The sequence below is a fragment of the Halichoeres trimaculatus genome, unplaced genomic scaffold (assembly GCF_033239565.1).
Source record: "Halichoeres trimaculatus isolate MK-OKI-2021-1 unplaced genomic scaffold, fHalTri1.1 fHalTri1_scaffold_11, whole genome shotgun sequence".
Taxonomy (NCBI): Eukaryota; Metazoa; Chordata; class Actinopteri; order Labriformes; family Labridae; genus Halichoeres; species Halichoeres trimaculatus.
The window spans coordinates 4,447,577-4,469,667 of NW_027437189.1; the positions used below are offsets into that span (position 1 = coordinate 4,447,577).

At 39.6% G+C, this 22,091-nt stretch overlaps 2 protein-coding genes across 3 annotated transcripts; both read right to left on the minus strand.

The window, feature by feature from the left end:
• Positions 1–9,487, minus strand: ccnt1 (cyclin T1). 2 transcript variants are annotated; one of them, XM_074681975.1, is made up of 9 exons: positions 9,282–9,487; positions 8,563–8,644; positions 8,349–8,477; positions 5,870–5,930; positions 3,615–3,677; positions 3,443–3,497; positions 3,142–3,305; positions 2,988–3,058; positions 1–2,906 (listed from the first exon to the last, which is right to left on the minus strand). In XM_074681975.1, the coding sequence occupies exons 1-9, from the start codon at positions 9,452–9,454 to the stop codon at positions 1,614–1,616; spliced, it is 2,091 nt and encodes a 696-aa protein (XP_074538076.1). In that variant the 5' UTR covers positions 9,455–9,487; the 3' UTR covers positions 1–1,613. The 2 variants fall into 2 exon arrangements, with proteins under 2 accessions (XP_074538076.1, XP_074538077.1); XM_074681976.1 differs by having other exon boundaries at positions 3,443–3,488; positions 9,282–9,486.
• Positions 9,488–10,968: 1,481 nt separating this feature from the next.
• On the minus strand, positions 10,969–16,480 carry sarnp (SAP domain containing ribonucleoprotein). Its single transcript, XM_074681549.1, has 11 exons — positions 16,377–16,480; positions 15,468–15,567; positions 15,290–15,333; positions 15,130–15,200; positions 14,933–14,984; positions 14,607–14,680; positions 12,931–12,968; positions 12,485–12,510; positions 12,321–12,389; positions 12,121–12,201; positions 10,969–12,006 (listed from the first exon to the last, which is right to left on the minus strand). The coding sequence occupies exons 1-11, from the start codon at positions 16,407–16,409 to the stop codon at positions 11,965–11,967; spliced, it is 630 nt and encodes a 209-aa protein (XP_074537650.1). The 5' UTR covers positions 16,410–16,480; the 3' UTR covers positions 10,969–11,964.
• Positions 16,481–22,091: the final 5,611 nt, after the last annotated feature.

Here is a 22,091-nt window from a genome sequence, read left to right on the forward strand (position 1 = left end):
CTCATTTTTTGCCGTTTACCCAAACCATTACCAGTCTTATCCCACAATAAGGCGTGCAGGTTATGATTTAACACTGGTATCGGATCAGTATTGGTTGATACCCAAAGCCCAGGTATCGGTATCAATACCAGAACCAGAAAAGTTGGATTGGTGTATCCCTACCATAGACCAAGATAATATTTTTTTTTCTTTCGAGAGTCTAATCACTTCCTGACTCTACCTCCTGACATATTTTACAATCCCTGAAAAAAAACCACAACAACGTCAGCTGTCAATCATCGTTAAACGTGACGTAAAACCTTGTTTTTAACCCCTTTTAACTAATGAAAATTAAACTTTTCAGAAAAAAAGAGGACTTGAATACAACACCGCCAAATGATATCTTTACATCACCACAACAATTGGACATGAGAAACATTTCTACCAGGTGTATTTTTTTAAAGTTTGACCACAGCCCATCTGGAATAACCGGGGAGATGGATTTTTGGCCTATACTGCAGCCAACCACCAGAGGGAGCAGTTTTCATAGCAACATCACTTTGACGTCCATTTTCAGTCGTATAGGGTGTGTTTAATAATCTGTTTCATCTTTAAATTTAGTTATCACCAAAAACCTTCCTTCATTAAGCTAAAATAGAGGATTTAACTCTCCTCTTGTTGCTTTTGCCTTCCCGTCTCCTCCTTCACTGTGACCACACTGAGTGGATATGTTTGAGCTCTTTGATAAACCGTGGTCCTTTTATCCTTGGTATGAACTTTAACTGTTAGTGTACTGATTAGATAGCTGAGTATGAATATTTTACAACCATTTAAAACAATGACTGCAACACTCAAAATCTAAAAAAAAAAAAAAAAAATAGAACAAACTTCCTTAATTTACATCTCTGTCTCTTTCTTTTTTTTTGCAATTTCCCATAACAAAATGTAAAAAATATCTCATGTTTGTTTTTAAACATCTTACAATCTGTTTACAATTTCACCCAAGAATGCATAAAATAAAATATTTTACTCTCCAGGGCCAGGGCAGTCACCTCTTTTTTTGAGATTATGGTGTTAAAAAAAAACAAAAGAAAGTATAAAAACAAGGAGAAAATATTAGAAAGATGGCTTTGGAGACATGCACTCTCAAACTAGCCTGTACAGTTCTGATGAAGAAATATCCCTCTGTCTGAAAATAACAAAGGGGGAACCTTAAAAAGGTAGAAAATGAGACTATGTTTTTGTTAAAAGCATTCAATTAATAAATAACATGCTATAAAAACATTATAAAAAGACAATCTTAAGAAGAGCCGACAGGATTGTGACCTTAATCTTTAGTTCTCTCATGATTTTGAGGGGATGACTTCCTTTAAAACAGCGTTGGTTGGAAAAAAAACACAGGTCCCATCATCTGGTTTCATTAAACAGAAAGAAAAAAATAGTATCTACACTTCTCTTTTTTAAAATCACATTTTTGAGCTTTTAAAGCCGCTTATTATTGCCCCAGGGACAGGGAGAAACTCATGGGTACATTTCTCTGCTGTAAAAAACGCTGGGTGAGAAATGATACAATACTTAATGTAACACGATGGATGTCAAGTACAATGTACAGAATTCTTCTCCTGCGCAGGAAATCATTTGGGTAACGGCGGCAGAGGAGGAGGCGGTTCTGAAGGCAAGGGAGGAGGTCTGGAGTTCCCCCCTCTGGAGCCTCCAGAGTACCTGTAGTCCCCGTACTGGGATCTGTAGTCAAACATGGACGGCTGCGCCGGTTGGACCCCCTGCGCGCTCAGAAGCGAGTTCAACATTTCAAAAGTATCCTGGTACTCGTTCGACTGAGCCCCCGCCGCCGCACCGTGCCCGTTCGTGTCCGTCTTGTCGCTTTTGGAGTGTGAGTAGCTCCCCTGGTGGTGCTGCAGGCTCAGTGCAGGGAGGATGTCGCCCCCGTGCCCCAGAGTCTGCCCCGAGGAGGAAGACAGGGACGGGAGCTGGTAGGGGTTCCTCGAGGACTTGCTGACTTTAGCAGCGGGGTGGGAGCCCGCCGTGGGGTCCTGGGAGTGCGTCCTCTTTCGGGAGGCGGATGAGGACGACGAGCCAGTTCTGGAGGAGTCGCTCGCCACCTTTTTGCTGCTCCCTGTGGCCCCGCTGGAGCTGGATGAGTGTTTGTGTGAGGAGGAGAGGGAGGCACTGCTGGAGGAGGAGGAGGAGGAGTGGTGGTGATGATGATGGTGGTGATGATGGTTGGAGCGTTCTCTGTGCTTGTCCCTGCTCTTCCCCTCCTCTCCTGAGCCTCCTCTCTGCTTCTCAGGCACTCGTATCCTCACCTTGATGTCCTGGTCCTGACCCCTGGAGCTGGCGCCGTGCCCGCCGCCTCCTCCGCCACCGAGGGGGAGGCGCATTTTCAGAGAGCTCCTGTCGTGCCTCTCCTTCTCCAGCGGGATCTTCAGGATGATGGGTGAGGGGTTGGAGGCGTCGGCAGAGGAGGAGCCCGACTGCTGGTGATGATGCTGCTGCTTGTCCTTCCTCTGCTGCTGACCAATGAGAGCCTGAGCAGCGTTGGCGTAGTCCCTCTTCACGCTGGCCTCCATGTTCTCCAGCTTCCTCTTCTGGGCGGCGAGGACATCTGCGTTCTTGGCACGGTACTCGCTCAGCGACACCTTGGCAGGAGCGTGGACCTCGTTGTTGGGCAGCTGGGACTCGGGTGCAGCTTGCTGTCCTTTCCCGCTCCACGTCTGGGCGCTGCCGGACGCTCCTCGCTCCTTCTCACCGGCAGCTGAAGAGGAGGAGGCGGAGGGAGGAGCTGAGAGGCTCATGAGGCCCGCTACGGTGCTTTCTGACGAGGCCATGGAGATCATGTTCATCATGGTGTCTCTCTGGTCCCCCTCTTCTTGGACTTTGGGCTTGGCTTTCGGCGTCTGACCTCCGGCCTGGGAACAAGGAAACAACGGTTACACGAGCATTCGCTTCATGTAAATTAGATCTTAAACCAGGGGTCTTCTCTGTCGTACCTTCCAGTTGCGGATCCGTTTCAACCTACTGGGTGTTTTCTCCAGAATCTGCAGGAACTCATGTGTGAGCTCTGAAACAAAATGAAACCAAGCTCTTTTGAAACATCTCGTCTTGACCAAATGGAGTGCGAGGAAACACACGGACAACACGTACCGTCGAGCAGCTCGAGTGTCACAGTGGGATCCACATACTCCCACCAGTGTTTGTTGTCCGCCGACACGGGGATCTTCCAGTTCGACCATTTGCAAGCGAGGTGGATGCACACGCAGGCCACGACGGGTGGACTGTACTGCAGGCAGAACGTGGTCAAGTGCAGACTACGTGGCAGGATACGTCCAGGAAGGAAAAGAAAAATCAGGAATAGGGGAAGAGAGAGCAGACATTCAGTATATAGAGCTTGATGAACTTCTCTATCAGGAACAGAGGCTGATTTTTCTGTGAACGGTAGATATACCTGTTAGTGGCCATAAAGTATGATGTTTGAGCCAAATCCTTACTCGCTGGAACAACAACAGAGCAAAAAAACATACTTAAAACCTGAAAGTGGATCACCTAACGAGAAAACTTACAAATACGCCAAAACTACCAACACAGACTTTCATCTGATTCAAAGAGTCGATGCTCACCTCTGACCAGCTGAGTGCACTTGACAACATGAGTGTGTGGATGATCGATGGTGATCTCAAAAGCTGTTTTAAAGAAGAGACAGATGAGGGTCGATTAGATTTCACTGATTCAGATTTTTGGAGGAAAATCAACAAAATCTGTAAAGAAACGTCAGAAAAACTCCCTGAAAAACAGAAATGTTTATAGTTCCTGTGTAGGGATGGGTACTGAATTAGGTACTTTTTAGCCAAAATGGCAATTTTGCCCGATACCAATATCCGTTGCTGTAATGGTCGATAACTGACATTTACCGATATCAATATTGGTAAAAACAAAACAAAACAAAAACAATCTAAGGTTTTGTGACAAGGTAGTTCAGAGAGAAAGAGCGGCGCAACCGTGAGAAAAAGATCAAAGGATGAAGCGCAGATAAGGATGGATACCTCTCACATTTGAAACGATATGGTACCTATACCTGGCACCTGTCAATCAGTACCAATTTTCGGTACTTTCTGTGTTAAAGTGGTAAAAAAATATCAATTTATTGAAGAATAAAATACTTTTTTTTTTTCAATTTAGCATATTCATTCTTCAATATATAACCTTTCAATGCCGTGTTCATGTCCAGCATGGAAAATCTCCTACTCTTCCACTCCATCACAGTCACAAGGATGCATTTAGGCACAAAAACACCGCTAAATAAGGCTCTAGTTCTCATGCTGTCTCTTCGTCCTGGCAGTCTACCTGCGTTTGTTTATATCTGGCACGCCGCGCGCGGACTGATACACTAAGCGGCAAGCGTAGCCAGCTGTGGCTCTGCAGCGGAGGTAGCGTCGTTTTACGCCACAATGAGAACTAGAGCCTTATTTAGCCGTGTTTTTGTGTGAAAGTAACGAGCTGAAAATTCTCTAAATAAAGCATGAATGCAGACCCATATCAGAGTTTTTTGGTGGGAGTCCGTTTATTTGTGTTTTTGGTCAAGTAAAATATGGCCCCGTCTGAGTGCAGAGGAAACCAGCAGAGGAGCAGGGAGGGGGTGTTTGGTGTGAGCGCTCTGGGCTTCTGCTGCACAGAAACACTGCTGTAGGGGTAATTTCTGCCCTAAATCTTGTAATAGGACCCAACTTGTTCCATCCCAGAGTATCACTTTAAGGGACCAGAATGCATGCATGACTGTGAGGGAGTAGAAGAGTAGGCAGTTCTCCATGCTGGTCATGAACACAACGTAGCATGTTTATATATGGAGAAATAGACTGAAAAGTTTTAAGATTTTATCATTTAACAAATTAAGATTTGTTGCCACTTTAACAAACAAAAGTAGGGCTGAACGATTTGGAAAATAATCTGACTGCGATTTTTTTTTTTTACTAATATTGTGATTTAGCATGCAATTTTTTTTTTTTTTTTTTTTTTTTGGGGGGGGGGGGGGGGGGGGGTTATATTTATCTTCTACATTATTCACTTAACACAAGTAATAAACCGTTCTATAGTGTGACCAACACAACAAAGGATAGTGTAACATACAAACATTCTTTTCCTGTTTGCCAGACCTACACGTCATGTTTACAAATAACATATACCTTTATTTAACTATTACAATCACAGTAGAATATTGACTGATTGATTTAACTTCAGGTCTTGCAGACCTGTAATAAAATTATCATTAATTACCTTAAACAAAATCAGAAAAAGGAACAAAGTACTGCAGAACAACAGGCCTATTATGAACAATAAAATTAAAAAATAAATATGAATCCTCTCATCTATGGATCTCACATAAAATAAAATGCAGAAATGTAAACAAGACCAAATCTCTGGTTCAACCACTGAAATATGTCAACATGTGGAGTGCACTTTTTTCATAAAATGAAAAAGAAACACTGTGTGAACATAAATTTAAATATTAATTGCATAGAAATCATACTGATCTCTCATCAGTAACAAAACACAAACTAGAGTAAATGCACTTTAATTTTTTTTGTTTTGTTTTTTAAATTGCAGCCTTTGTGATTTGAAAGTTGCATCCTATTACATTGTGATGTCGGTTTAAATTCGATTAATTGTTCAGCCCTAAATAAAAGTACCAAAAATTGGTACCATTTAGTACCTATATTGACTGCCAGGAACCGGATACTGGTACCATATCGTTCCAAATATTAAGGTACCCATCCCTTTTTCTGTGCCCCAAATCAGAGAGTGCATGATGTGATTTCTTTAAGTTAAACAGAGCAGAACGATCTTTATAATCAGACCCAGTCATTCTTTCCCAACTTACCCAAAGTCTGCAGTATTATGCTCTCAAGAATAACCAGGTCTTGGGCTTGTTGCAGGTAAGCCTGAGGTTGAAAGGATAGGCACGTTACTCACTGCGAGGCCTCCTTCCTTTGTCAAACATGTTACAGCTGCCGTTTACGAGGAGCTCACGAAGCCTCACAGATAAGATAAATGAAGCTACAGTGAAATGCATAAGTATTCAACCCTTTTTTACTCGTACATGATCATTTCAAGATGGTCCAGACTATAAAACTTGAGTTTGCAGTTGTGAAATGACGCACATGAAAAGTTTCAAAGAAGGTGAATACTTGTGCACAGCAACCACAAAACATCACATAACCTTGATGGCTGAAAACTTCATCTAACGTTAAATAACCTTTATCTTTTGCTCATTTGACCCCTGAATTGGCACAAAGGTCAGCTATGACTACGAGCAGACGTCATCAAACTGCTGCAGTGAGCCCACAGCCAGCACTTGCTGCTGCAAGAAATGTTTCCGCCTAGAAAAATCACACTGTGACGGAAAAACATGAGCTTTATCAGCCAGACTATACGACCTTGTAGAGTCTGAACAATCCAAGACGCCTTATTTCAATCAACAAACACTTGAAATCTTCATAGTCCATGCTATCAAAAGATCCAATCCATTGAAGGCGAATATTATGCTCCCTCTTCAGACTATGAATAATCTTTCTGATAGCTTTGAATCAGTTTACTACAATTTACAAAGAAATATTACTGATCTCAAGCTCATTTCAGCTTCTCTCTGAAACACTTCACTACAGCTACTGTCTCTTTAAGACACTTTGGAATCCACCTCTACTGTTGCCATGATACAAGGTCATCTTCACGAGTGTTTGGATGAAATTATGAGACATGAGGTTAGGCCTGTCACGATAACAAATTTAGCTAGACGATAATTTTCCAAAACATTATTGCCTATAAACAATATTATTGTCAAAATAATTTTGATTTTTTTCCATTTTTTCATTGATGTAATTATGATAAATGGGATAATAAAGTGAGTACACCATATCAAAAGCAAGAAACTTTAATTTCTTAAGAGTATTTAACTGTAATTACAAGGTCAGGATCTTGTAAATAAAATAAATTAAACAAAAAGTATAATAAATTTAACAAACAAGAGAGAGAAAAAATACAATGAAAATGAAATGGACTCTCTTTTAGAAAAAATACATGTCAATGAAAATAATTAAAACTAATCAAAAACGATAAAACATGGACCCTGTCTCTAAAGAAAAAACGAAACTCCAAAAAACCCAACAATAAAAACTATAGCCTAAATAAAAGGGAGTTTATACAGTTCCTGAATTGTTTGTAACATGTACTTTTTCCCAGTCAATCCGTACTGTCTGTCAAACATTTTTAATATTTCTGGTTTTCAACCGTATTGAAGGGCTGCATTTCTTTGGCAATGTAGCTGTCTTTGAGCGCCCACCATTTGGCGCCTTTATTTCTATTTACTTTGCAGACCAAAAGCCTCAGTAAGAGCAGATTGTCAAAGAACAAGGCTCCGCTGCACCTCCCCTTCTTCTTCTTCGTCGCCACTATTTTCAAACAAATGCGACATATTAGGTCGTTGGTGTTCATGAGCTCACACTTTGTTCATTCTGATAAAAAAACAAAATATTCCCACACTGGGACTGTGGCAGGCGGCTTAAGAACCGTCTTTCGTGCCATCACTCATATTAGCGTGTGTTTCCTCCTTACCCCTCAGGACGCTCGCTTCAGCTCTCTCCGTGTGTACGTGCGAGCAGCCCCGTCTTCACCCCAAAGATCGCTTTTTTGACAGATGCTCACTCTGCTATAAATCTGCTAAATCCGCTATAAAACCTATGCACCCCGATGTTTGGAAAGATAGACGTAGTGAGCCATCTTCTCATTCAGCCTCTTTGGTCGAAAGATGGGAAGAAAGCAAACATGCATGCACGTGTCAGTTTATCGAGGCTGGCAAACTTACCGAGGACGTTTTTATTTATCGTTTGGTTAATTGATTTATTGATTATCGTGACAGGCCTACACATGAGGTTGTGTTTTTGATCTGAAATCTGACTCTGAGAATTGATAAACAGACCAACAAGGTCTGACTGCAAACCCAAACAGCTCCTCTGACACCTCCTCTCTATTAGTCTTTGTAATAATTGCTTCATTACCAACGACAACATTTCCCACAGTTTGCGCGTAATGTGAAAAGGCAACCAGCAAATGCAGCGGGTCAGGAAACAGCTGCTCTGACTAGCACAGAGACCACAATGTCCACAGAGCAGACGAGTCAACGCACAAGAATGTCATGCTGCAACTGAATCAACCACTAAGCTGACAGGGTCAATGCAGAAGTATAAACCAAGACTAAAGATATTGGCCAACCAGTGATGCCACACAAATTTCACTTTTATGTTAAGAAGAGCATGGCTTCTCAAAACATTTAAAGGAGAAACATTGTCGGATTTGTCACTTACATCGCTGCGTACATCTGGTGGAGGATCCTGAGGATTCAGACATGCGTGTGCCACTTTGATCACATGTTCCAGCTTCCTGGGCTGCTCCTCCACCTTTGCAGCCAGGAAGAGTGCAGCGGGAGATATAACCTGAGAGGGTACAATGTATTTATAAGATCACTGATATACCAGAATCAAAGAGATGGAGGGAAAAGTGATGTTGTTTTATGCTTACATTTCTGTGAAATTTGGTGAAGGACTGGACCATGTAGAACCGGTGCATGTACACAATGGCTGTATTAATAGTAAGTTGGGACCTGATACAAGGAAGTTAAGGAGTGTAATGCAGCAAACAGGCACAACACATCAAAACAAAGCAGTGTTTCTTGAATTTAAGGGCCAAAATATCACCTAACGTGCTAAGAAGGTGTTCAAAATTGATTTAGACTCATAAAACTGAACATAACATCAGCTTTACTTTACAGGAGAGGCAGAAAAACAAAGCACTAAAGAAGTTAGCTTCACACACCAGCCAGAGGTTAGCCTGGAGCTGTTGTTTATCAAACTAACACAAATGATTTGTGTGCTCTAAAGATCATATTATTATGAGACTTAATTAGAAACACCATTTATATGTGATTTTAAGGGATGTTTATGCGTTAAACTGTGGTATGAAGACAGTTTTAATAACAGTTGATGCTAATGCTAACGTCCTGAAGGCCCGCCGACCACACAGGCCTTCAAGGGTTAGCCGTGGAAGTAGCGTTAGCTCGCTCTTTATACTAAATTAAATCGCACACAGCCGCTTAAAAACCTACTGAGAGTATAAATGAAGACAGAATAGCTTCCTACTGAACACAAAAACAGACACTAGTCGCCCTCTGGAGCGAACCGGCTCCACAAGAAGCTAACCCGAACCAGCTAGCACGTTAACATGGGCCTCGACAAAGATACACATTGAGCCGCTGTCCCATGTCCTGCAGCAGGTTCGCCGCCTGTTGTCTGTAGGACAGCTCTTTGTCCGGGTCTAGTCCAGCTCTCCTGGATGGGCTGTTGTCGATCTGTTGTCGGGTGTAGTACCATTTGTTGTTACAGCTTGCAGGGAGAGAACGAAACGAAGCCGCCATCACTGAGAAGGACGATAGTTTAAAATTTCTGCGCGTCACAGGAACATACGTCAGGCTGCGGCGTGACGTGGATGTAATTCATCCATCGGCCAACAGGGGTCACTAAAACACTCTTTTATTATCTCCCACCACAGAAGGGCGCTCCATGTTTTTAATATGTAACTTTAGTTTAATAAATTAATAAATTAATAACAGGTATCGAGCTTCTAAACATGTAACATGCCGCGTATTTAATTAAAAAATATATCAAAACAAAAATACTAATAAAATTCAAAATAACTGGAAAACAACATTGGATCAATCAAAGTAAAAAAAAAAAAATAAAGTAAAATAAAATCTAAAGTGTACAGGGAGGGTTTGGGTCAGTGAAAAAAGATACACATAAACCCACATTTTTTAATTACATTTTTCCCTGAAAAAAATAAAATATAATAATAATAATAATAATAATAATAATAATAATAATAATAATAATAATAATAATAATAATAATAATAATTAAAAAAAAAAAAAAATAATAATAATAATAATAATAATAAATTAAGAAGAAAAAAAAACAGTCAGAATTCTGCTTTAAATCTCAGAATTCAGAGAAAAAAGTCAGAATTCTGAGAAAAAAGTCAGAATTTGGATTTTAATCCCAGAATTCAAAATAAATAGTAATAAAAATGGCCTTTTGGCAGTGGCCCTAATCCTCTTTATGAAACTCGCAACCTTCATTGACTTTAAAAAGTTTTTTACAACTAAGCCCTGGCCAAGAAAACTGCACAAAGTAGCATTTAGCATTGACACATGTGAACTGGCTCATCAGACAATCTTTAATACTGTTTTTAAGAAAATCTAAACTAACAATATAATCCAGTTTTAGGGCAACCTGTATCAAAAACACTGAAATCAAACCTTTAAATCAAAATCATCACAGCAAACTTATTAAACCACGTTGGTCTAGATCCTGATCCAGAACCACAATATATAGACTTGTGAAATCCGGAACAAGTTGTTTTAGAGAAGCTCTTTCACATAATGTTTGGATGCAAAATTCCTTTTGTATACGATGACTTTGGCGCCCTCTGTGGGCAAAAAATTAGTTTGCATTTAGCTGAGTCTGATGTCCTTCAAAATGCAGACAGTATTTTCATATTTAAAAAAGTCTTCTCTCAGAAAGCTTTCAGTCAAAAAGTTTGAAAACAACCCCCTTGATCTGACTGTTTTTGCTGCTAGTCTGTTTTTTTTTTGAAGGCCAAAAAATATCAGAAGAATTTGAAATCTGTTTGATACCTTACATATGGGTTTAAGTTTTTGGGAGACGTGTGTTCAAATCCTCTGGTATGATGCTCCCAGTGGCGACGTGTCCAGGTTTCTAATTTACGTAAATGCTTTTTCCTTCACAAAATGGGAGGTTGGATCTGAGGATTGAGTTTACAGAGTCGGTGAAATCTCAAAGTACGACAAGAAGACAATGCTGATATCAAAAAATTGAAAACCATTTATTTTAAATCACAAAAGGTTATAAAATGGACAGAAAACAAAAGCATTGAGACCTACAGAGAGATGAACGGCCTGTCTGAAAAAGCAAAGGTACAATTACACACATGTGGGTGAGCAAAACCATTTAAACTGAAAAAACCTCATCACGTGCCCTTTCAAAATAAAAGGTTTTCTTTCCACTTCACTTCTGTTTTTGTAAGAACTCAAATCCCGTTGATTTCTGAGCCCTTGTGCCTTTTTAGTTTCCAACTTTTGAGATTCCACAGCCAATTGTTTTCAACAACCCAAATCGTGAGTTTAATAATATTGACATGATGCTGGTTTGTATCAGTGCAAGCACAATGAGTGGAATAATGTTTTTCCTTTAACACATGTGAGTGCTCTACTGGATTATGATCATCATTGCATCGATTTTTAACAGTCAGTTCCAGATGAAACACCTTCAAAACAATCACAAAAGTTATGTTAATCCCCCCAAAACATGAAAGCTTTAATCACTGATGTCAGCCAAACTCTTCAGCTTCAGTTGCTCCAGGTGCCTCAGGTTTTAATCACCTGAGTCACTGAGTACAAACGGATGAGAAGCTTTTACTGTGGAGCAGCTGGAGGATGACTCAGCTTAAAAAAAAACAAACTCCAAAACTGGGCTACACTGCAGCTTTGGGAATGAAAAAAGAAATAATTATTTGTTTTTATTGAGAAAGAATGATAAGATGAAAAAGAAAGAATAATATTATGCTTAAAGGCTAACAGACTGAGAAACACTCCTTTATTAAGTTATATCTAAGATGGAAAACAAAAAGTTTTTCTGCAGAAACTGAAAACTTGGTTTATTTCCTAAATCTGTTTAAATGATCTAACACACCTGTTTGTTTTTCTTCATACATAAATGTACTTTTGATTAACAGAGAGTTGTAGAAATTAGTGACGCGTGTCGTCTTCAGGGATACCTGTTGTGCAGCCGTTAAAACGCTTTACAAAAAAAAAAGGAAACAAAGAATGAAACAACTCTGAAACATCGATCAAACATTTCCAAATCGCTCGGCACGCTTCAGCTTCTTCGCCTGAAAATGAAACAGAAAACACATCTTTAGTTTTGTCTGAGCTGTCGTTGAAATGTCACTGACTGATGTAAACAAGGATAGAAAGATGTGTGGGTATAAGAAACAAAAAAGCACCTCGACGTCAGCTCCTGCGGCTGAAGCTGTTAAGGCTCCAAACCTTTCCTTCCTCTTCTTCAGCTTCTCGTCTTCCTCAAGCTGGATAAAAAAATAACAGAAGTTTTACTTTGATGCCAAATTTGGACTCTAACAGGAGAAGAAAAGCTACAGAGACATCCGTAGACTCAAACAAAATAACTTAAAGATGCGTTTCTTACCTTCTGTGAAACAGATGAAACGTTGATGCCAAATCTTTCTGCCCTCTTCTTCAGCTGATCAACGTTTACCTGGATGAGATAAAACACTGATTAATATCCAATAATTACCTGAACGTAGGGAAATGTGTCAAACACATTGAGAATCTAATACTGTAAAAACTTACCGCGGTTTTACTGTTTGCGATGGGACCTGTTTGAGAGACAGAGGAAAGAGTTGATTTGTGAGAGGCAGCAGACAGAAACAATCAAATCTTTAAGTGTAGAGTCATAGAAACTGAAAGATCCAGGATGTTTGGACAGACTGTATGAAAATGATGACTAGAGTCAAAGCACAAAAAGGAAGAAACAGTAGATATAAGCTGTGATCTGTTCATAAAAGGCTGCAATAAGTTTCAAAGGCCACTAGGTGTCACTGTGTTTGCTGATGTTGGGCCCCAAATCTGTATCATCACATGCTTCATGGAGTTAATTCTGTCCTTTTCCTAAAATAATGGATTTGATTTTATGGCATCCACAGTTGTGTTTCTAAAGTCTAATCTTGGTATCCAATTGAGGGAGAAAAACAGAATAAAAAAATCAGAAAACTCTTAAAGAAAGAGTGGAAACAGACCTGAAGAAGCAGTGGAAGTCACTTCAGCTGTGCCAAACCTGGAGGGAAAGGAAGAGCGTCAACATTTCAACAGGGTTGCATTTAGCTCATAGTTTGTATAGCACAATTTTACATAAAAAATGTAAAGAGTCAATAAACAGGGGAAAAACAAATAAATCAATATCAAAATTGAGAAAAGGGGCATTTAAATTCAAGAAAAAGAAAACAATGAGTAAATAAAGTGAATAAAGTTTAAGAGCAGTGTTGTGCAATATTTCTATACAAAGTGAAGCTGAAATAAGTTGAGTCTTCAACCTGGATTCAAAATAATAGACTTTCAGCACACTTGTCATTTTCTTGTAGTTTGTTCAGATATTTAGAGACAATCCTCATCCTCCTGGACCTATGTGCCGCCTTTGACACAATTTCTCACTCCGTTCTTATTGGCAGTATTGCTTCTCTTGGTTTTACGGGCACCAGTTTGTTCAAATCAAAAATTTCAGATCACGTCTCACCCCAGGTGTTCCCCAGGGCTCTGTCCTGGGCCCTCTTATTTTTATTATTTACCTCCTACCACTTGGTCTCATCTTCCGGAAATTTAAACTTCACTGTCACTGCTATGCCAACGACACCCAGCTCTACCTCTCCTCCAAGCCTGACTCCATCCCGCCACCAATCATCCCTCTCCGACTGCCTTGCTGAGGTTAAATCCTGGTTCACTCACAACTGTCTAAAACTCAACAGTGTCCTCCTTGTCAGCTCCTAACAAACTCTGGCAAAAACCCCCAGCTTTTCCTTAACCATTGACAACCCCATAGTCTCTCCTTCCCCCACAGTAAAGAGCCTGAGTGTCATCTTTGACAGTACCCTGTCTTTCGTAGCCCAATAACATCACTCGGTCAGCATATTTCCACCTTCGTAATATCAACCGCCTCCACCCGTCTCTCACACTCACCAGCACTGCCATCCTCTTTAACACCCTGGCCACCTCCTGTTTAGACTTCTGTAATTCCCCTCTTTCTGGTCTACCACTCAAGCTCCTCCACAAACTCAAATTGGTTCAGAACTCAGCTGCCCAGATCATCACGTGCAAATCACATCACTCCGGTTCTTCACCAACTGCCCTGGCTACCAATCAAATACCAAATAAACTATATTGATCTTCTTCCTCCATGCTTCTTTCTACACCTTCTGCCTGCCTATCTACAATGGGGTCCTGAGCTTTCAGCCGTGCTGCCCTTCATCTCTGGATGTCTTCCTCAAACTACCCGGGACATTACCTGTCTCTCCTCTTTCAAATCCCAGCTTAAAACTCATTTGTTTCTAATAGCTTATTCTGGTTGACCTCGCCAATCTTACTTCTGCTGTTTGTTGTTTTTATATAATTGGTTGTTCTTGTTTTTTTACTCGTTACGTAAGGTGACCTTGAGCGTCTTGAATGGTGCCCACAAATAAAATGTATCATTACTATTAAAAGCTAAAAGCTGCTTCTCTGTATTTGGATCTGACTCTGGGAACAGAAGGCCAACCTGTAAAAAGTGACCTGAGCGATCTGGGTGTTTCAGGCTAAGAGAGAAAACAACCTGTGATTATCTGATCACTAGGTTTCTTCTTTATTGAGTGGAGTGTAATTTATAAACTCATGAGGTCCAAGCCATAGCATCCTCTCTAACTTGGTAGTCTTGGTGAAGTCTTACCTTGCAGCACGTATGGCCTTTTTGCTCTCAGCTGTTGCTGGCAAGTTGAAACGTTCAGCTCTCTTCTGTAGCCTCTGATCAACAAAAGGTGAAATGTGAGATCAGAAAACATGCTGCTGATGACACAAGTTTTCTTTCTGTTAAAAAAATATGATTTTACTATAGCTTTATTTATTCTCACATTTGAATGTAAAAGTTTAGGTTTGCTTTGAGTAACAAATCCTGTTTATAAGTGTTTTCAATCCAGTGCTGGGCACTCACACACTGTATCTACATGTTTATGTGAAGTGTTGGATTATCAGGGAAAGCAGATGTGCTGTACGTACCTCACCGGCAGTGGCTGGAGGTGTGATTTTCACCACTTTCTTATCAACAGGCCTGAAAGGAAAAAAAAAGGGAAAATTACAATTTAAAAAAAATCAACAACCTGTTGAAAGACCAGAGAGAGGAGGGCTGGCTTAGCATAACTACATAATGCATTAGTTTGTCACGATAGTATGTGGTTTTAATAATACACACTTACGGCTCATTCTCTTCAGACGCAGGATCCTTAGTGACTTTCACGTTGTTGGCGCTCTCAACTTTTGTGAAGTCCTGAAAGTAAAATGAAAACTTTTAACTCCTCATCACAGAGAGGTTTGAGACAGAAATAAGAGTGCTATTGTACAGAAAAATCAAATTACCTCTGTGTCCTCTGCCAGAACATCGTCTACATCCACGTCTTCATCTGTGGTGCAAAGATATCAAGTAACAGAGAGAGGAAGGAGGGTGATGAGGAGTTTTTAGCAGCATCTTAAATCAGATTTTAATGTTTCCACCACAACAAATATAATTTGGCATGTTTGGAGTGTTTGATCTTACCATGCTCCTCCAGATAGGCCTGAAGTCTTGCGATGAGCTCTCCTTTGTTTCCCTTGGTCTCCAGACCTCGGGCCTCACACTCCTGCCGCAGCTCAGCAAGCTAAAAAAGATAAAACCATAACATAAACATTTACCACAAAGAACTTAGATGGACATAGATTGCAACCCTCCCAGCACCCAGATTTACATCTTGTTCACCACTGTTGTAATGTTTACAACCAGAATGGAAATGTGGAGTGGTAAAATCTTATCATATAATAATGCACCTTACAATATCTTAGTATTTTTTTTCGTATCTCATTAAAAAAAAAAGATAACTGATAGATAACATCTTGTTTTGCCCAGTTCCTACTTTTCAATCATGTCTGTATGGAGTATATCCTCTTTGTGCTTAAATAACACATTAAAATAATTTATTTATATATCATTGTGAGCCAAAAAAAATGCTTGTTGTGGCTAAGCTAATAAAAATATAATAGCTAAATACCAGTAGCTGTTTTGGTGAATGATCTGCGCCTAACAAACCAGTTGAGCCTGAAATACGCGGTGTTTGACCGGATATTCAACGTCCATTTATTAATAGACGTGTGGAGGTCAGGCATACAGGGTTAAAATAATCTGATTAAACTTTCCGAACAGTATTTCATCGATTAAAACGTTGGATTTTATATTTCTCATCCCAAAGTTAGCGTTTCAACGTGTTTTGGTGGCGCTAGCTCCGTTGAATGAACAACGTGAACACTCGCCGGTTCCCAGCCTCACGACCGTTAAACACTTTTAATCATCTAAACCGCTCCGTTATCGATAATCCCGCTCTTTAGTAAAACTTATCAAAACCTTTAAAACTATATTCGACTCCATAAATCTACCTGATTTTTGTAATTGTTGTATATTAAAAGAATTTCAAACCTTCAGTTTCTGTAGCTCTATTACTTCAGCCATCTTTCTTTGTTGATGGTTCACTTCCTCCAATCAAAGAGCAGCGGCCTCACCTTCCGATGCTCCGCGCGGGCTCAGATATTCCACAGCGACACCCGATGGACACACAGCGAACTGCAGGTGAGTCACATTCAGTTGAATTGTGGAGCTGCTCCAGGCCAAACTGAGCAAGCTAACTGTGCTAACGAAGAAGCCCGCCTAACAGTTTGACAAAAATAATCAACTTTAACGTTTCTTACTAACGTGCACCATTATACGGTAATGCTGTATTAACGGGAGAGTGGCTAAATGCTAAGTTAGCTGGTGTCCAACATCATGGTGGATTCAGGTAACTGGGAACTTCAAATTAACAACATATACGTACTATCAAATGGGAGAGTTTGGCTAGTTTAACACTGAAAGTTAGCCTAAACCAAGAAGTGCCTTAATTAATACATTCGTTATGTAAAGTACATGTACTTATTTATTTTATTTCAACATGTCTATATTTTTTTCTTAATTTATTTTCTTTATTTCGCCTCATTACGTCTTCCTGAACAGTTTGATTGTCTGTAATTTGTTATCTGTTAAATAAACATTGAAAAAAAAAAAAAAAACAGGGATGAAATAAGGCCTTCAAAATAAAACGAAACGAAACAAACATAAAAAAATAAAAATAAAACTGAAAGTTGACCTTAAAAAGTGTTAAGTAAGACAAATGTTTTGATTTTGATACAAGTGTGTACATTAAAAGAGCATTAAGGGCCCTAAGCCTCTTACCTTGTCTAATAGTCATATTTAATTTCATGCTAGTTTAATAAAAATGGAAAATATTTTTAAATTTATTTGTTATGTTTTCTACTTTTTTCAGATTTGACCTCCAAGTCTATGACATCCAGAAAAGGCCGTCTGTCGAGCATCAGACCTGGGGCTGTGGCCTCTGCGCATGTGACGCAGGATTTAACCTCTGAGGTAAGCCAACTTGGCGCCCCAGTGTTGAATCATAATCTCAAATGTTGTCACCCATTCATTCAAAGAAACATAAATAAATACATTTCAAAAGGAGAATTTTCAATGCTTGTAAAAATATCAGTCACAATTTCTCAAAAAAGGTTATAGACAGCTATTTCTTGGAAAAGAGTCACCAAAAATACAAGAAAGGGTGAATTTTTTGTTTGTTTTTAACTAGAAATTTGGGAATACTTTCAGGATGTTTACTTACCTTTATCTTAGTTTCATTTGGACCAGTATAAACTTTATTTTAAAGCTTTTTTATGGTCATTAATGGAAAAACTTATGAATTACTTCTACTTTTGACTGTCTTGTTGTCTTTTAAGTTTGTTGGCAAACATCTGAACAGAGCTGGACCAGTTCTTTACCAAAGTCTGTCCTAGTTTTATTGTCTGGAACATCAGAAAATTCCCCTGTAATTTTGTTATCCCAAGATAATGTGATAAATTAAGTTGTTGGAATCGGGAAAACAGAGTTTTTCATTCCAAGACAACAAATAAAAGTGAGTTAGACTCTCCAGGAAATAACTAAAATGACCCGCTCTGACAGGGAACGGAGTAAATACAAAGTATGGATGCATATCTGCTGAGTTACCCTCATGCTTACTCTCCTTTTCCCACTAAGGGGCCTTTACACACACACACACACACACTCACACTCTAAGGTCTGCAAGGAGTTAAAGGGTCCACGGTGACAGCAGATGAAACAGGTTTTAGAAGGATTTGCTGTGAATGCTGACTTTGTTTAAAAAAGAGGTTTAGAAAGTGTCACATTTCGGCATATGATAAGGAAACAAAAAATGTTTTAACAAAGTCACTTTATAGTTCTCGGGTAGAAGGACAAAGCCGGATGAATTTAGGGAGTCACAAGTGTTTCAATAATCCTCATTATCGTTGCATTCCTCGTTTTTCCTGCGAGCTCGGCCTCTCGGCAGCCCAACTGACCTCTGCCAGGCTCATGACGCAGAAATGAACAACTCGCGTTTACAGTTTGATATTCAAACATAGAATTATTTATAAAACTGTCAGATAAAAGCAAAAAAACTTTCAGAAAACAAACATATGAAGCAGTTTTTCACTATGGTTCTAGATGTGTAGAGAGATTTCAAACAGTAAAACATGACTCTGAGTAAATCCACGCAGTGTCAGGCTGCCAAAAATGGGTCAGATGACTCAGGCAAAGATTTGAGGAAGGACTCATGTTGTGTTTGTTAGCACGAGCTTCACAGAATGACACTGTAACATTCACAATGTTAGAATTTAAATAATGTTTTAAAGAAATTTATTTCAAGATTCAATACTTAATTACCATGTCGACTCTTGTCTCTCCGCCAAGGAATTTATGTTTTTGGGAGAATTTGTTTGTTTGTTTGTGAACAGCATAACTCAAAAACTAACAAACGGATCTTGATGAAATTTTCAGGAAATGTTCAAAATGGGATGAGAAAAAAGTGAATAAATTTTGGAGGTGATCTGGATCACCGTCTGGATCCAGGATATTTTTAAAGGATTCTTTATCATTGTGAGATAGGGCCGTTTTCACCATATGTGTATATAACTCCACCATAAATGGTCGGATTGCTTTGCAAAACAACACAAGACAAGGTCACCATAATTTCTGACAGATGTAAAAGTACGATCCAGATCCTGTCAATAATCTGGATACCAAAATCTGGAATATGAAATATGTACTGGGTCATCATAATTTTCAACACTGTCAGGAAACAAATTATCGTACAAACCTGCAGCTAACACCAAATTGTAGCAGACAGTCTGCTGAAAGGAAGTATAACATTAAAGTCGGACTAAAGTGTTGGGTGACAATCACAATATGCTTCCTTCTCTTTCATTTTTCAAATTTAACCATCATTTCACGAAGAAGATGCAAAATCTTTCACAAGGGAGTGTTTGCCAAGATAGTGGAATAAAAAGTTTAACATAAAGATCAAGACTGAAAAATTGGACAACAAGTAAACCGTACATTAGTAAGTAAATTGGCAGTGTTCAAAATCCTCAATCTGAGTTTTAAAATATTCCAAGCTAACAAAATGAGCCAGTTTTAGATGAACTTGTAGCTCAGAGCAGGATGAAGGAGTGAAAACACTTTGAACAGAGACAGAGCGAGTCTGAGGAACAACAAGCAGAATGTGTCTGTGGGAGTGAAGGTCACAGTCAGTGACGACTTCAGGAGTCAGCACAGAGCAGGAATGAGGCGGCAGATCATTTATAGAGCGATGAACCAATGCTCCTTTCTTCTGTTATGAAAGGAAGAAAAACTTACTTTTTCATACTAGACAGTGAGTTACAGCTGAATAAACTGGTCTCACAGGAGGCAGACACAACAGGCTGAAGGTGATTTTGATTTATCCGTCTAAAATCTTCCTGTTTTATTCTTTATTGTCCAGTTTTGTTTTTTTTTATACCAAACCAGCTTTATCTCTAAAGCACTTTTAAAAACAGCCACAGCTGTAAAAGGGAGAATGCATTTCATGGCCCTGTATGCCTTTCTTACATGTGCATGGAAGGAGCCTCAAAGTTCAGTTTTTTAGATCGCTCAAAAATAGGCACAAACCACCAGGATGACACAGATAATGACATCGACATGAAGAACTTACAGCGCTTTACATGTTTTTAGATTTTAGATTAGATTCTATTTTTTCCCTTCCCTCCAATTTTCTGTGGCCCCTCTTGTGCTCCCTGGTGGCCCACCGAGGGGCCGCGGCCCCCACTTTAAAAACCACTGCTCGAACACAATGTTAAATAAATCAAAAACACACACTTTTTACCTCTTTTTCCAACACAACTGATGGAAAGATAAACATAAAGGCGCTGTGACGGAAATTTGCATCAACAACAAGCGTGTCTGCATATGTGCATCACTCTAAAGTGTCCTCTGGAAACACTTCTGTTGTGTTGTGGTGTATTTGCAGTTCATTTGTTGTTGAATTGATGATGTTTTCTAGAGATAGACCGATATGGATTTTTTGGTGCTGATACCGATACTGATTATCAGTAGGCAAGGAGGCCGATAACCGATATTTGAAGCCGATATTAATTTGCAGCCAAAGAGAAAATATTGGCGTAAAAAATTTTCATAAAACAAACTCCAACATTTAACTGCATTCAAATGCCTTCAAGCAAGTGTTTATTAAACAGCTCCCAGGCTTAGCAGCATATTCTTTAAAGTTGAATGAAAACTTAAAAAATAAACAGCTAAAGTTTTCTACAGTAAATAAAGTTTTCAAAATTTTCTATGTAACTGCAATAAAACTGGACAGAACTGAGTTTGTGCTGCCTTTTACAGGCATGTAATTTTGTTTAATTAATTTTCTGTTTGGTTTTACATGACTGATTTCTAAATGACCATCTAGGGCTTCCGTAGTGTAGACAGGGAGAAACTCTGTGCAGAGAAGCATCAGAGTCAAAACAACACAGTTTTGTGGGTTTCACGATGGGTTTCATATCGGCCATTGGACTAAAAAAAAGGCTGTTGAGGATATTATTGGCCCAACCAATAATCGATCTAACTCTAATGTCTCATCAATTTGCTTTTGTTTAGTCTTTTTGTATGTGTTTTCTCCAGCTGCAGTGCTGTGAGCTCTCTGGGCCACCGTACTATCTACTCTTTAGTTAAGCTCTGTTTCCTTTTCTTTTCATCGTGTCAGGTCAGGAACAGCTGCTGATTTGACGTGTTGAACCTCCTCTTGGATTTCAGGATTTTTGATCATCTTTTAGATCACTTAATCTTCTCTAAAATTGTTTAATGCTAAAGATACATCATTATCTCATGCAGGCTGTAAGAAATAAGTCTGTAAATGTGAAATAGAGGTGAAAACCCTGAAACTGACGAGGCCCCTCAGTGGAGGAGCTGCGTACCTCCGCCTTAGACAAAGCCGGCCATGCCTGAGCAGATTTCTCTGAATGGATATCTCCCTCGGCCTCCTGTAAATATGTGTATTTAATGTAAAACTCCCGTGAAATAATGCTTTGAAGAATGTAAACAAAGGCTCTTTTGTGGTGCGTACTGTAAATGGCTTTGTGATAATCTGACCCCGTGCCAGAGGTGACAGGCATTACAGTAAGTATACATACAGTCTTCCTTCAGCCGAGCATCTCAGCTGGGTTTCTGGGTCAGACTGAGGCTTTGGTGTAAAAAATGAGAGCGTTTAATAATCACTTCATGCAGATTTGATGAGTTGATCTTTTATTTTGTTGTTAAATTAGCTTTAGTTGATGACACAGTTCTTCCTCTGAGATGAAAAGCTGAAGAAGTGAAAGTCAATATTTAAGGCCAACACTCGGGTGTTGATCTGACTTCATCAGCCTGTGTGTAACTGAGAGTAGCCTAATACAGTTCATACTCTCAGGATAAGTTTGTCCTTTTGTTTGATTATGCACACTCGAGCTCTTCTCGTGATTCCCTTCTGTTGAAGTTCAAGTCCAGTTTTGAGGACTTTTGCATATCTGGTGTGATTACGAGGTGATTTGTCTTTGTATGTGCGGCTGTAATCCCTCGTGCGTGCTTCTACTGTAAAAACACAAATTTTAATTATTCCAGGAGCCTCTAAATCTCCCTGAAGGAGGGTCGGTCTGCAGGGCTGTGGAGGGGGGGCGTTTCGTGTCTCGGGCACACTGTGAGGTCAGACGTCAGGGAGTTTATAAAGCCTGTTTTCTCTTCCCCTGAGCTCACTAAAGG